The sequence below is a fragment of the Mixophyes fleayi genome, chromosome 12, assembly GCF_038048845.1.
Source record: "Mixophyes fleayi isolate aMixFle1 chromosome 12, aMixFle1.hap1, whole genome shotgun sequence".
Classification (NCBI taxonomy): Eukaryota; Metazoa; Chordata; class Amphibia; order Anura; family Limnodynastidae; genus Mixophyes; species Mixophyes fleayi.
In genome coordinates, this window is record NC_134413.1 from 34842568 (window position 1) to 34859201 (window position 16634).

At 41.5% G+C, this 16634-nt stretch overlaps 1 protein-coding gene across 1 annotated transcript in view; it reads left to right on the top strand.

Annotated features, from left to right (window-relative positions):
* GALNT16 (polypeptide N-acetylgalactosaminyltransferase 16) overlaps positions 1-16634 on the top strand; it is a 76969-nt gene that overhangs the window by 38926 nt on the left and 21409 nt on the right. Inside the window, exons 4-9 of the mRNA XM_075193175.1 lie at positions 2416-2483; positions 4396-4461; positions 6682-6803; positions 7004-7091; positions 7217-7301; positions 9953-10056. Of these exons, the coding sequence (XP_075049276.1) occupies positions 2416-2483; positions 4396-4461; positions 6682-6803; positions 7004-7091; positions 7217-7301; positions 9953-10056 (533 nt within the window). The remainder of the gene's footprint in view (positions 1-2415; positions 2484-4395; positions 4462-6681; positions 6804-7003; positions 7092-7216; positions 7302-9952; positions 10057-16634) is intronic.

A 16634-nucleotide genomic window follows, 5' to 3' on the forward strand; every position in this document is an offset into this window, starting at 1 on the left:
TAGTAAATAACTAGAGTGTGAAGAAAAAGTATTATATGGAGCAAATTTAATGTGTGTTCTAAATGCAAAATATATAAAATATACATATCTTAAATGCCCAAAAGACATTCTCATTAATGGGGGGAATTCAGATGGCTACCATAAAAATGGTATTTACGCGCACTATTACCGTAATTACCGTGACTGTTATTACGGTAATAGTGCGCGTAAATACCGTTATTACGGTGGGTTAACGCCCGCTTTTTGCTCGCAGAAGCCGGGTTAATATTACCGTAATACTGGTAATACGTTTAACGTGGCGGTACTTCGGGGGGAATTAAAATCTGTAAACTCTATGGAGATTGTTAGTGCATAAACACTGCAGGATCAAAAGGTGATTGGAACGAGATTATGAAACAGTACGACTAACCGAATGAGCCGACAATTGGCACTTTGGGAGGACTTTCGACCATTGTGTCAGTATACACACTAATGCAACATCCGATTAAACGGTCGTATGTCGGCAGTTTGGCCAGATTATCGGATGAAAAACCTCCAAATTGTACCCATCTTATGTGTACAGAGTAGGTAGGTAGAGGTGGTGGGACTTGTACAACACTTAATGCCCAGATTAAAGAAAGGGCATATTGCTTCATCATAGTGGTCAGGTATTGTTTCACTATAAAGCATGCTGATACTTTTATGGATTATGTCCTATTGGATCAGCCTCAATGTATAGACTGTGATTACTCATAGATATTACATGAAGGTCATCTCTTAAGATTGTACTTGTGACTGTTAAGTACTCTGTGTGCAGCCAAAAAGAATGGAATAGGCCTGTTGTTCCGACTGAAAGGGCCCATTATAAGAAAATTAATCTAACTGTTAATACGGTGCATTGCAAATTGGATTACAAGCAATACTTACACATATCTTTTTCCAATTACTATTTTCCTGCTAATCCAGATGCTCACACAGAAATATTTAAAGACAGATGAAATTCCAGTGAAATACTTTTTCAGATGGCTTTACATACATATACCAGAGACTGTCTCCTTGCAACTTAAGGACAGTTGACAACTATGGTATTTTAAACTAGTTGAAATCCCATTTAAATGTTTGATTTAAGATAAGATCAGATTTTCTCTGCTATTTTGGGGATTAGCTAATGTCTGCTTGGCAAATGCTCTCCTTATCCCACCACTTTATTGGTTTACAGATAAGGAAACAATTACATGTCAGACATAAATTCAGCTAAATTACACTGAGCCTCTTATTTAACTAACATTAAATATTCTGTTAATGTTATTGTATGCCAATGCTGTTGGGTTTCATTGAGGTTACACTCAGGCGTGGGCTGGGAGAGGGATGGCCGGGGGGCACACAGACGGCCGCATCACATGACAGGGGATGCGGCCGCGTCATTGATGACGCGGCCGCTTCCCCTGTCATTGTGATGCGGCCGCCTGTGCGCTGACGCGGCCGCAATTATTGTCATCAGGTGCGGCCGCGGGTAAAAAGGACATATATTGCATCCGGGGGGCGGCCGGCCGGCCAACCCCCCGGCCCTAATTGCGGTCTGACAGAGCGGCCTGGGGGGCCTCTGCCCCCCTGCCCCCCGGGCCAGCCCGCCCCTGGTTACACTTATGTATCTAGTGATACGTAATCATCATCATCATGGAGCCTGTATGTTCTCCCTGTGTGTGCGTGGGTTTCCTCCAGGTGCTCGGGTTTCCTCACATACTCCAAAAACATACAAGTATATTAATTGACTGCTGACAAAATTAACTCTAATGTCTGTGTGTGTGTTAGGGAACTTAGACTGTCATTTACATCAGTCCCTGCCCCATTGAAGCTTACAAATACAGAGAGTACAGCGTCTGATCATTGTCTGTTTAATGTGTAGTTGGGGTTCAGAGATGAGTGGGCTGTAAGATTCCTCTACATTGTACAGAAGGAAGTTATATATTATTGAAAAATGTTTCTGATTTGTTTTTAATGAAACCAATCTTAGCACTGTGAAGGACCCACAAAAAACCTTCTAGCACTTTAGTACTGGGTAGAAAAAAATGATAATTCAAGACAGTTTAAAAATAAATTGACAAAAAGGCAAGAAGCACATTTGTATGGTGCAGCTCTGAAATTACTATTCCAAAAAAAAGACCCTGCTATTTTCCTATTCTCTGTAGATAATGGTATCTTCAGTGGAACAGGTTTTTCTGATTTGTACATTATGTATCAAGATAAAGAGTTTCAATATGATTGTTCTCTATTGTGATGAGATATTTTGCAGAGATCTCCATCTGCTTAGGAATGCAGCACAGTAGATTAATTTGAGCACGGGGTACATTATAGAATCTCTCTGCAGAGTGATATGTATATATGTGACCATGCATAATTCATGAGGTTAACTGTTATTTCTTCTTCATGACACAGCGTTTTAATGCGAAGTCCTGCAAAGTTAATACAAGAGATTATTTTAGTGGATGACTACAGTGCAGACCGTGAGTATTTCTTAAAAATGTTTTCTTCACTTCTCCCACTTTAAGGCTGTCACCCATAATTATGTATGATACAGTGTGAGGGAGATGAGTTATGTCTGCAGTGTGATATTAGAGGGTGTTATTCTGGAGAACAGATGGGATCTATTTATGGGTGTTCATTTTCTCGTATACATGTAAAAGTTTGGGTCCTGTGCAGTACTCCTGTTATGCCCTATTACATATCCTAGGAACATTTCAAATTTCATTTGATAAACCACTGCCTTCTGGGAAATTGACAATCCTAGAGGGTCCATACAAGAAGTCACAATTTCCCCAGATCCTCTCATGACTTGGTTACATATAATCCAATTTCAATTCTCCTGCATCCTTCTGTTGTATGGTTATACATATACCCTGTATTTGTGGATGTTATATGGTGTTTTTTTTATATTAGACACTTAAATGCTCAAAAATCAAATGGCAATCTTTTGTTTTTGGGTATGTAATTTGTACAAAACATGTCAACGCAGTCCAGTGACACCAAAGCAGCAAGGACAGACAATGCTGTGCTACACGTGCACTTAGTTCTGCACGTATTCAAATCCAGATGTATCTCAAGATACGTTATGAATAGAGATGCTCAGGCTCAGTTCCTCGAGAACCGATCACACACGAACTTAGGGGATCCGAGTACCGAGCCGAGCCGGCTTGATACTGTAGCGCGCCCTCAGAATTGAAAACAAGGCAAAACGTCATTGTGACGTTGTCGGATCTCGCGAGTTTTGAATTCCTTTTAAACATCCAACATCACGGAGGGTGGGAGGGAGGGTGGACCCCCATTTATCTTTTCTGACACTGCTGTGTGCCAATGTGTCCTAGATGTGCTAGGAACTGCTGTGTGTTTGTGTCATTGCTCTGTCGCTTACCATCCATCCAGGTCGCTGCAGTATTTGTCCGAAAGTGTATGAAAATAATATCGTGACCTCTGAGGTGGTCAAAATTGACTGCAAATGACTTGAAATTAGTGTTATTGAGGTTAATAATAATGTAGGAACAAAAAAAGATCAAAATTATGTCATTTTAGCATATTTTAGGATTTTTTCTAAAAAATCCAAAACCAAAACCCACGAGGGTGGTTTTGCCAAAACCAAAACCAAAACACGAAGCTAATCCAGATCCAAAACCAAAACCAGTTCACAGGGGTCAGTGAGCATCTCTAGTTATGATTTAAATATGGGTAGGAATCTGCTAAACAGTATGTATGGCAAGTAGACTTGGCATACGTAGACACGCATAACAGACTGCAATATACAGATATGCATATGTACAATAAAAGTTCACATCAGAATGTATAAAATAGTTATTTTTACATTTTTTTTTTATTTTTTTTTAAATAATAGGGACCTGCACTGACAATATCTATAACATACATACCTCTCTCCCTGTCTCTGTCTGTGCATCAGGTGCTGATGCAACCTATGTGAAAGCTACACTAAAAACAATACACACATACACATTAAAGAAAATGAAATAAAATAAATAAATATATATATATATATTATATAAAGAATATAAACAACCTGCCAGAAACCTTAATCAAATGATTGACAAATAGTATCTATTTGCAGTTTCTTAGTACACGACTCCTCTTTTGTAGACATATTGTTCTTCAAATGTAGCTGTAATTGACTGTGGCTTCAGCCTGAGTGGCCCTGATGGCGAGAGATGTGGGCTCTCGGCTTGTGAAAAGGTTTCTATGTGAACAGATGAGCACGAGTGCACTTTAGCTGAGAGGATTAGTGCTGTCAGACTGATTAATACGATAAGTGAAAGCAGATTCTTCCTATGGAAAGGCTTTACTGAGCTCTCTCTTAGAGTTGAATCGTAATTGTAATGTGCCAATTATTTGTTTTTGCTTTTCTTCTTTCCACAGCCGACGACTGCCAGCTCCTCACAAAAATCCCGAAGGTTAAGTGCTTGAGAAATAGCCGTAGAGAAGGTGCGATATGTACAACATTGCCATACATAATTCCTATTACATATATGTAACTGATTATAGACATCTCTAACAAGTTTTCACAAATCAAAGCAATCGTGAGACCCTGACTGCTCTATAGTTGATTCCATACCAGGATAGATCTTTTCCTGCAGAGTTTGAATGAGCACTGACTTATATATTATGTCTGAGGAGCATGAATGCCACAATTTTGTGTATGTAAAGTATGTTTGCCTCATTGCTATGTAGTGCTAGCAGATTTTAGTGTAGGAATATGTCTGACACATGAGTATAATGTTTCTTAGTGGATTTGATAGTTTAGAAAAATACTTCTGTGTAAACATGCTATACCCTGAAGTGTTTTGGAGTGGATGTGTTATTTATATTGAAGCTCTGTTTCTGAGTGGGCTGTAGGTAGGGGTAGTGTTTTTTTACACATACATATTATGCAGGTGCTATGTTTCTGAATGGACATGCTATGCTTGAGCAATGAACCCAAGTGGGTGCACTATGAGGGGACCCTGTTTCTGAGGTGATGTACTAGGAGGGGACACTGTTTCTGAGGTGATGTACTATGAGGGGACACTGTTTCTGAGGTGATGTACTATGAGGGGACACTGTTTCTGAGGTGATGTACTATGAGGGGACACTGTTTCTGAGGTGATGTACTATGAGGGGACGCCGTTTCTGAGGTGATGTACTAGGAGGGGACGCTGTTTCTGAGGTGATGTACTAGGAGGGGACGCTGTTTCTGAGGTGATGTACTAAGTGGGGACACCGTTTCTGAGGTGATGTACTATGAGGGGACGCCGTTTCTGAGGTGATGTACTAGGAGGGGACGCTGTTTCTGATGTGATGTACTAGGAGGGGACGCTGTTTCTGAGGTGATGTACTAAGTGGGGACACCGTTTCTGAGGTGATGTACTATGAGGGGATGCCGTTTCTGAGGTGATGTACTAGGAGGGGACACCGTTTCTGAGGTGATGTACTAGGAGGGGACGCTGTTTCTGAGGTGATGTACTAGGTGGGGACACCGTTTCTGAGGTGATGTACTAGGAGGGGACACCGTTTCTGAGGTGATGTACTAGGAGGGGACGCTGTTTCTGAGGTGATGTACTAGGTGGGGACGCTGTTTTTGAGGTGATGTACTAGGAGGGGACAATGTTTCTGAGTGGGTATACTAGGAGAGGACAGTGTTTCTCAGTGGGTGTGCTATGAGAGGACAGTGTTTCTCAGTGGGTGCGCTATGAGAGGACAATATTTCTCAGTGGGTGCGCTATGAGAGGACAGTGTTTCTCAGTGGGTGCGCTATGAAAGGACAGTGTTTCTCAGTGGGTGCGCTATGGGAGGACAGTGTTTCTCAGTGGGTGCCCTATGGGAGGACAGTGTTTCTCAGTGGGTGCGCTATGAGAGGACAGTGTTTCTCAGTGGGTGCGCTATGAGAGGACAGTGTTTCTCAGTGGGTGCGCTATGAGAGGACAGTGTTTCTCAGTGGGTGCGCTATGAGAGGACAGTGTTTCTCAGTGGGTGCACTATGAGGGGACAGTGTTTCTCAGTGGGTGCGCTATGAGAGGACAGTGTTTCTCAGTGGGTGCACTATGAGGGGACACTGTTTCTGAGTGGATGTCGTAGGTTGGAATGGCTTATTGTGTAGTGTGTGACCTGTAGGTGGTTTACAGAGTCCACATGTGAACCCTATGGGGAATGTTCTATAGAAGTAGAGGAATGGAAATTTTGCTATAACTTGTATTTTAAGATTGTCCATATATATTATGTACTTCTTATTCTATAACATGATATTGCAATTTTTGTGCCTTATGCGAACAAGTAAAATGGGTTTGGTTCAGTGCGCACTACCATAAAATGTCACTATTATAGACTGCATATTATGAATTTGTTTATTTATGTATTTTGTCTGGCTGAATCAGCACTCCACAATTAAAAGTAGACCATTAACTTGAGACTAGACAACAACTATAAAAACATATATATTCTTAGAAAGTAGAGGAAAAAACTAATCAAGGTTCAAAAAAGCTTAAAATTTAAGTTATTCATACACTACATAAACTCTTTCCATAAAATGTGGTAAACTTTTTTAGCAATTCTCACATTTCTCCACTTTTATCGAAAAACCGTCTATGTATACATTATAGTGTCTGCATTAAGAGAAAGCTTAAAACTTCTACTTAATAATGTAAAATACTGTTTTATTTTGGGTCTTAGGACTGATTCGATCTCGGGTTCGAGGTGCTGAAGCTGCTGTTGCTGGAATTCTCACTTTTTTGGATAGTCACTGTGAGGTCAATAATGAGTGGCTCCAGCCTCTTCTCCAGAGGGTCAAAGAGGTGAGTCTCATTTATAAGTCACTTACAGCTAAGTTACCTTCGGTTCATGAATTACAGCTGGTCAGTGTTGATGTTGTTGAACCATGGAGAGTAAGGGGTGGCAAAAATCCTCATGTTTGGCAGCTGCGCTTGTGAGTCATACCTTAAGGAGTGGACAGTTTCAGCCTCAAATTTATTTCCTTCATTTCATGTTCATATAGGATCACACCCGTGTTGTCAGTCCAATTATTGATGTCATCAGTCTGGATAACTTTGCTTATCTGGCAGCTTCTGCAGATCTCAGAGGTGGTGAGTAGCGTTTAAAAATATTTAAATCTGGAAATACAAAACCTATCTATTCTATTGGATTAATTTTCATGTATAAAACCCAGATAAAACTTACTGTTCTAATTTTTTTCACTTGATTTAATTAGGTTTTGACTGGAGCCTCCATTTTAAGTGGGAGCAGATTCCCATAGAACAAAAGATGTCTCGCACTGATCCAACCTCCTCAATAAGGTAACATTAGCATCCATTCTAACCCTCCATAAGCAGGTGGTTCGGGTCACGTTATGGAAGCGATTTGTCTCTGTTTTAGTTTTCTTATTTTAATTGACATATTATGATTTGCAATATAAGTTTAATACTAAATTTGAGATCTTAAAACTTAAAAGGTGACTTATTTACTTTGTTTATTACTTTTTTATTTACGTAAACTTACCTCTAAAATTTGTCCAGCCTTCTACGCACCAACTTATTTTTTCACTCCATCCTGGAATCTCAAACACCTTGAGAATCGTGTAGAGTTGGACACATGGCCACCCCAATCATACGCAGGAAAATGAGCCTGTAAGAAAAAGTACACTTATTGGCATATGTTCTTTCCAATGCATCTGAAGAATACAGCCGCCACTCTAATGACTTATATAATATCAGCTAGAGAGGCCAGAATGCAAGCAGCCTTTCAAAAATGGCTAGTTGATGCTGCCGATCGTCATCATCATTGAGTATCATTGCACCAGCCCTCCAGCATCTGCAAGAGAATATGCCTCCTTATAGGCATATCTTCCTCTGTTTCAATGACTAGCTGAGTCGCAAGTACATAAACACACTCATACTGTACTTGGTTTACAGTTGCCTGCCCCATTCTGACCAAACACTCTGCCTCTCCAGTCATAAGAAGTCATAAGTGTAAAATACTCATATGCCTTTTTTGGTAAGCATGGGCAGTACAAGAATGAGCATATTTCACATATAAAACTGGTGTATGTTTAACTTTGCATAGCCCATACCTCTAGGCCACTCACTGTCAGACACACCCCGTCACTGTTAACAAGGCACACATGCCCACCTTCCAACTAAATGTCCTGGACCACACATTTATCCACACTGATGTACTTCCAGCATCTCCTTGCTACCATCACCAACCATAGTACTATAGAGCTGGGAAACTACACCCATAACCTTAAAAGGTCCAACTACATCTAACTTATCAACTCCCTCATAAGCACCACTCCCAAATAATTTCCTCCTGCATGGATTACTAGCACATCTGGAGGGTAATGCTTCATTGAAGGCAGAAGATATTGAACATTCTATTTTCCTAACATTATGGAAGAACTGGGGGCAAATGAAAAAAGGACTCTTCATTTTCACTTGTAATGTCGTTTACCCAGGTTGCTAAGCCCTTGAATACCTGAATCAAATGAAGTATACGATACAAAGCAATATTCCCTGATAATTCCATTATTCACCAAACCCCCATTTGGAGATGACAGAAGATCAGCCTAAATTTCCCAAGCTGTTTTTATAAACCACACCCAGAGGGGAAACGTGCAACTTCCCCCTTAGCCTAGTTTCTTTGGCTGGCATTAGCTTCCTATACACATTCAACCCACTAACCCATTTTCAGTAATTATACCACCTCCTTGTCTGGATACCTCTTAAGCCAGGTATGCATCGCTCCTACCCTCATCTGTTTCATTCCATTTTCCCACAGTGTTTCTCCACTTTACAAGTGGGTGAGCTCATACAACCTGTCTAAATATGCATGTGGGGTCCCATTTACATCGGGGGGTAAATGTATGAACCTCCGGATTCTTCAACTCCGGCGAGTTCAGCGTCTTCAGCGCTTAAATTTAAAGCGGCGCTGCCTTGTAAAGGGAAATTTACCTTTACAAGGCAGCGCCGCTTTAAATTTAAGCGCTGAAGACGCTGAACTCGCTGGAGTTGAAGAATCCGGAGGTTCATACATTTACCCCCGGGTGTCATTAAACTACTTATTGCCCTTGCTGATGTACCACCTGGAAAGGGCTGTTGGCAGCTCTTTGTGGGACATCCCAGCCTCATCCATAGACTATTATATAGGTTATACCACCTCTGTTCCAAGTGAAACTCTTTCCTTAACCTGAACTTGTCATCATATCACAAGCAGTCCTTATCCTGAAGGCCCCATAAACCTATGATCTTCACTGTTCCAGGCCCATTCCATAAGACCTTACGGTCCTCTGGTTGTGATGGCCAGAGCTGATGCCAGGATTCTTCCTGGGATGCCTCCCTGTTGAAGTCAAGCTGTGTTCCTTGGGTGCCTCTGAAGAGTCCTCACAAGGGGGATCTGAATTCTCAGTAGGGCCTGCGGGGAAGGGTGGGAAGAACTTGGATGCTCCTGCTGCCTTGACGTGTGTGGTTGAACCGGGCTTGTCTTGATTAGCTCCCTCTCCTCTTTCAATATTCACACCCCAAAGTGTAATCTGAAACCACTCTCTTGACACTGGCAATATAGCACACAGGTTGGCCAGAGCTTCCTAAGTGTCAGCCATGTTGCAGTGTTTCTTGTACTGAACATTGAAAGCAATGTATAGATGCTGTCACTTACAAACTGACATCTGAGAGGATCCCTCACCTTCACACCTCCTAGCTACCTCAATCAAACTATACTCATTACCTTACACTATACCTTTCCCATTAAACCTTCCACAAGTCTTTGCTTGGTCCAGGGTCTTCTTCTATGTGTATTATAATATTAATTGTTACATTGTCTGTTTAGTACACTTTGGGAAGTGTGTGGTGGGGTGGTATCGGACACAGATCTCATTAGTAATGTCCATCTTGTCCTTGCCTGTGGCTAACAGTTTACACCACTAGCTTAGTGAACATATTTATTTTTTTAGGACACCTGTAATTGCTGGTGGAATCTTTGTGATTGACAAGTCATGGTTCAACCAGTTGGGAAAGTATGATACTCAGATGGACATCTGGGGAGGAGAGAACTTTGGTGAGTGTAATATCTGTGGAAAACAGGTCTTGTATGTAAACTAAACCAATAACGTGCATTTTTATTTTGTGAGAGAATGTTTACTTATCTATGTTAATATAAGAGCTGTAACTATGAACTCTTCTGATATCTCAAGCCTTATCCACTAATAAAGAAAAAAGAGATACAGCAGGGACAGTTAGAGTAGGTGTAAAGTTGCTTGGCAGCAAAAGAGAGCTTGTGCAGCCGGGTGTCTATTATGACAGCGACAGTAGTGTAGGCGTAGACATATTGCTAAAGCCAGCCTTGCAATAAAGTGACATATAAAATGACATAACAAACTTATTTTTATCTTGAGATGTTTTGATACCATTTTAAGAGACCACATAGCCAACATTTTCTGAGTGCTGCGTTAGAGCAGGATTCATTTACAATAGGCAAAATATCATTCTGGAATTACATCCATTGTTAAAGCTGCAACTGTTGAACATTTCATGGCTGCAGAAAGGAGATGTGAGCAGAAGCTGCAATGTCCATGCTTGCAGCTTCTGATTGGCCCTCCCGCTCGTGCCAACACCCTCACCCCCTCTACATCATAGTCTTGGGGGTAAATGTATCAAGCTGAGCGTTTTCTGGTGGGTTTGAAAAGTGGAGATGTTGCCTATAGCAACCAATCAGATTCAAGGTAGCATTTTGTAGAATGTACTAAAGAAATGATAGCTAAAATCTGATTGCCTTTTCAAGCCCACCGGAAACTCTCAGCTTGATACATTTACTCCCTGGTTTTCAGTCAGGGCTGATAAATGAACAATGGAACAGGGAGCGGGTAGAAGCTAGTTAGCTCCAGGTGTTAAAAGAGCTTTAAAAAGGGAACACCACATTTTTATTTAATGTATATGTCCCAATTAATAAAGAAATGATGTACAAACAATTTTTTTGTGGTCTTTTAGTTGTTTTGTAAAATACACATGTACTGTAGCTTATCACACTCTACTGAGCCACTTTTATTTTGACAGACATCTATCTATACAACAACTACTGTCAAACAAATTGGCTCTATATATTTACTATATAAAACCAATGCACCTCAAAAGACTCAGACACCAAACTATAGTTTACAGGCTACAGAAGCTGTGATGGGGAAAGTTGGCATCAAAATATAATGATAGTGTGGTACATTCAAATATATTACATCTTTCTCATTTGAAATAAAATGGAATAAAAATATATGCTACTTTAGTATACTTCCTCTAGACTTCCTCCCTTGGTGCTCTCATCTCCTCCTTTGGCCTTCAGTATCACCTTTATGCTGACGACATTCAACTCTACATCTCTTCACCTGATCTTTTCCCCACCCTCCTCACTCAGGTATCTGACTGCCTCTCCGCCATCTCCTCCTGGATGTCGGAGAGTTTTCTCAAAATCAACATTTCCAAAACTGAACTCATTGTCTTTCCTCCTCCCAACCACCCATCCCACCATGACCTCTCCATTGTCGTTAACAACACTACCATCTCCTCTGTCACCCAACTCCGCTGCTTTAGTGTCACCCTTGACTCCTCTCTCTCTTTTGCCCCCCACATTCATTCCCTTGCCCAAGCCTGTCGCTTCCAACTACGCAACATCGCCCGCATCCGTCCCTTTCTCTCTCAGGAGGCCACCAAAACCATCATACACCCACTCATCATCTCCCGCCTGGATTACTGCAACCTGCTCCTCACCGTCCTCCCCCACTCTCGTCTCTCCCCCCTCCGCTCTATACTCAACGCGGCCGCAAGACTCATCTACCTCTCACGCCGCTCCTCCTCTGCTTCCCCTCTCTGCCTTGCCCTTCACTGGCTCCCCTTCCCCTACAGAACTCTTTTCAAACTCCTCACCACCACTTACAAGGCTCTCTCCCACTCTACTGCCCCTTATATCTCCAACCTCCTCTCCATTCACACTCCCGCCCGCTCCCTGTGCTCGGCCAATGACCGTCGCCTCTTCTCCACTCTGATCACCTATTCCCATTCCAGAATCCAGGACTTTTCCCGTGCAGCCCCCCTTCACTGGAATGACCTCCCTCGCTCCATCCGCCTCTCTCCCACTCTGTGTTCCTTCAAACGTGCACTCAAAACTCACCTCTTTCTCAAAGCCTACCACCCATCCACTTAACCCCTATCTCCTCCGCTCATTCTTCCCTCTCTCCCATTGCCTCAACCGGCTCCTCTTGTGCCTGGTCTGTCAACCCTCCCTTAGGATGTAAGCTCGAATGAGCAGGGCCCTCTTCCCTCCTGTCTCCTTACCCGTTCTTCTGCTCCGTGTCTATTGCATCTGCCTGCCTGGAGTTTCTGAAGTATTGGTACTTTTTGTTTATTGTTCTGTACTGTTATACCCTGTATAGTCTACTGTTTGTACTATGTGCGGCGCTGCGGAAACCTTGTGGCGCCTAACAAATAAATGATCATAATAATAATAATAATATACTTTAAACCATTTTTATTTTTTGGGCTTAAGTCTCCGCGGGAAAACATTTCAGTTTCCTGACCAGCAACAATATCATTGTCAACTTGTGCTGCTTCATGGTAAATACTTGGATCAAATTTGAAAATGTAAATAATATTGTCCTCTTTTACATTGTCCTGAAGTCTTAAAGTTGGAGAATCGGGAACATGTGACCGTGCACTAGAAGAGGCCGTGGCCTACTCCCCACCAGGAAAGTGTTCAACACTTCCAAGTGCTTGTTTGTCCTTAAACAGTTTCAAAACGCCAATTCAATGCTGCACGCACAAGTGGCAGGTGCGCGTGGTACCCATTCACTGCTGCTCTGCTCCCAAATTTGCAACTGTATACCACTACCCTGTTCCCCACTTTTCACTCATTTACCACTGCTTTACTCCCAACTTTCCCACTGCAGGACAAGGATGTCCATGTATTAGGTATGCTGTACCAGTTGGCATAATATTTTGTTGTTTCTCTTTTCCTTTCCACAGTAGTCGGTAACTAATTTGCCCCATCTATTCTGCATCTTACTACTTGCGCTGGGTCAAGGCTAACAATAGACCGGGACAGTTGGGAGGAATGCACTTCTAGTACATGTATTGTTTTGTGAATACTCCTAGTCAGTTTGTCTCTATGCACTGAACAACTTTTATTCTCTTGGCATTGTGTCAGCATTTCTTTGTCAGACATCCATATTTAGGGCTTCCATAATTTTAAAATGAAAAAACGCCACATTTCTGAACTTTTTCTATAATCTAAAGGTTGTGGGTGAATGAATTGCTGTGTGGGGAAACTGGACACACGGTTGCCCTATTTATAATACAGCAACTACTGCCAAAGAAATTGGCTCTTTGCATGTACATTACATGTATACTAAACTAAGGTAGCCCTAAAGGCTCAAATACTAAAGTAGATTTTACAGACTACAGAAGCTGTGGAATCAAAAAATTATCAACAAAACATAATGATAGTGAGCTATATTTCACTATATTATACTGGTGGAAAGATAATCTACTTAAGAGCTAGTGATTTCAGCTGACATGTATCAATTCGGTTTGAAAGGATTAGTCTGAGCTGACTCCAAACTCAGATTTTGTGTCCGTATGGGCTTAAGTAGCCTTAATAAGCTTCTTATTATCAGTTCATGCACTTGCCTGGGCCTCTACCTTGTGGTAAAAGATTGAACCGCTACAGAAGACTTAGATAAAAGCAGAAGAATTAAAGTACAGTATTTTACAAACCTTGCAGAGTATCCTCAACAACTGCTGCATCTTTCATCTTAGACAAGGTATGGTGACCATAGGTCAATATGCCATACAATTTAGTACCCTGGCCTCAGAATTGGGATGGAATCAGTGGTCGAAGTGGGTTGGTATAGGTCAGTATGTCATACGGACACTTCTTCCGACTGCTCATCTAACCCACCACTTGGTAATCAATTGTCACAAACAAACTTGTCTCAAATGCAGAAGTCACAGTAGATGAGCTACTTACATAGGCCTCAGTGCATTTTGGTCTCCAGAAAAATGACTGCTGCTTGTATAACTCGGTCAGTAATAAAGACACTCTGTAAGATATAAGTTCATTCACCTGAAACTGATGTTCTGGCAAAAATGTATTTAGAATCTTCCTCTCAGCAGAATGACGAAACCAGGAGTTCTCCTGTTTATTTACTCAACATGTCATTGTATTTTACTAAATAGTGTTAAAGGGCCTCTAAAATAAGGTCTAAAATGTATTTAAATATATCAAGTTCCTTACAGCTTCAGGAACCAGAAGATCCCCAGCCATTCAGTTAAAGTTTTCCTTACAGCCACTTGTAAATTTCCACTTCAACCACTGGATGGAACAATAAGGTTTCAGCTGCCGCCTTCTAGCAAAGTGTCTCAGGTGGCTTGGCATCTCATTTTCCAGCCACACTTAATGATTTGATCACTTTGCGCAATAAGGTGTATCATTCATTTAACAGAACGTAACCAATAAAAGGATCAAAGTAGCCTATGAAAATGGCTCATTCCCATCTATCTAAGGAGGAGCGTGCACACAAAATTTTTTACGGGTCTATATATAATATGGAGCTAAGGATCATTTTGTCTACCTATGTACTCAGAAGTCGAGAAACTTGAACACCTAGCAGGAATTAGGAAGGTCACTGTGACAGGATGGACCTCCTATGCCACCCTGTCCGTATTGCTGGGGACCGACTGGGCTTGCCTTGCCACTGTCCCATTTCTTTATCCCAATTGTACCTCTATAACTGCAGTAGGAGCAACTTCTGCTGCCATCACTAGGTTCCTTCTACAGCTCCTAGAACCGCTTCTTTCTGGGTAACTCTCGCTGCTAGTGTACCCCCTTGCTGGGCACCTGGGTTGGTATGTCTGACCTCTTCCTTCCAGATTAGGGTTGCTGTGGATGGTTCCCCCTGGCCAGAACTGCATGGTAGCTGGCAGAGCATTGGTACTAGATGCCAAGTCCCAACCTCGGAACGGCCAGATAATGGGTTAGATTGGTCTAATCTGTAGATCACAGGAATTACAGCAAGTAAGGCGTCAAAGCAGTATCTTGAAGCATTGATGTTTTATTAGCTCATGAAGTCCTTACAAGGACAGTTACACGCTAGTTTGAGGTACTAGCAATCTCCAGAAGTTAAGGATGGAATGATACAAAACATGGTCAAACAGTGCTCATTTTATACAGTTTCTGACTCTTTTATGTTAGCAGGAGGTAAACCAGCCCCTTTTCTGACCAGGCTTCAAAGTCTGAGGTGTTGGATTTGAAATTCAATTTATACTTAACAACGTTTACACCAATCTACGATTTCCTAAATTACTTGCATCCTGTCCTGAGAGATCAGAAACCTGACAGCCTTACAGCTAGTGCCTCCTGTGCGATCAGGTTAAAGGATGTGTTGGACACTCACACATCAAAAGGCCTAATTAGCATGAGATTCTTTCTTCAGACAGTTGCAAAAACACATTTCCTCCAGCATATGACTATTACCTCAGAAGTCAATACATTTCTAATATCAAAAATCAGTACATTACCACTAATTGAAATAAATTATACAATAAGTTAATTCTATGTGATCCAACCACAGTCAGGCTAGTGGAAGGTTAAATGAAGAAATAAAGGTATTTCATTTCTCTGTGATGGAGAATGTCTCTTTTGACAAAGCATATTTTACCTCTGCCTTTCTGGACTCTGGAGCAACCGAAAACTTTATTGAATGCAGTGTATTGAACCCCAGTAGTACTTTTGTAAAAACCAGTGGCTTTTGGTGCTATTGATGTGAGTCTCGTTCCAGAAGCTTCTATTTGGTTTAAAACAATCCCTAGTCCTCTTTAGCTGGGATTTGTAAAGACGTCAATCCACTATTTATTGGCCTGTCATGGCGTATTCCTGTCTTGAACTGGAACTCTGGAAAATTTTTACCTTTTCATTGGAAACTTGTAACCTTTTTTTTTTGTTTGGGAAAATTAGAAATACGTATCTTTGAATGTCACAACTTACATTTTGGGATATATTATTCTCACTTTGGAAATTTAGATGAATCCTGAAAAGGTTTGAACTATTTTGAATTGGCCTTTTCTGAAGCAGAATGTGCTTTTTTGCACAGATCCAGTATTATGGCACCCAGATCCCTCTCAAACCTTCTTCTTAGAGGTAGGTGCTTCCTCAGTTGGAATAGGAGCAGTATTATATTAACATCTCTGGGAAAAATGATCCTGATGGCTTATTTTTTCAAATTTCTTCCTGCAGAGAAAAATGATGTAACCTGAGAGCACCTAGTAGTAAATCTTGCATTTGAGGAGAGGAGGCATCTGCTAGAAATATTTATTTTCACTATTTATACAGACTACCATAATCTGCAATATTTCCAGTAGGGGAACCTAGGGAGCCAATGGCTGGTGGGCGCCTAAAACACAATGTCACTCATCCAGTGTCAAGAAGCAGCCGGCAGCTTCTTACCTGCTGCTGCTCCTCAATATCAGTGATGGGCTATAATGTCACTGCCAAGCAGCACTCTCCCAGACTAAATGGAGCATCTGCTAAGGTAAGAAGCAGTAGGGGGTGGGGGCACGGTCTGCAAGGAAAGGGGGGGCTGCACCACATTATTT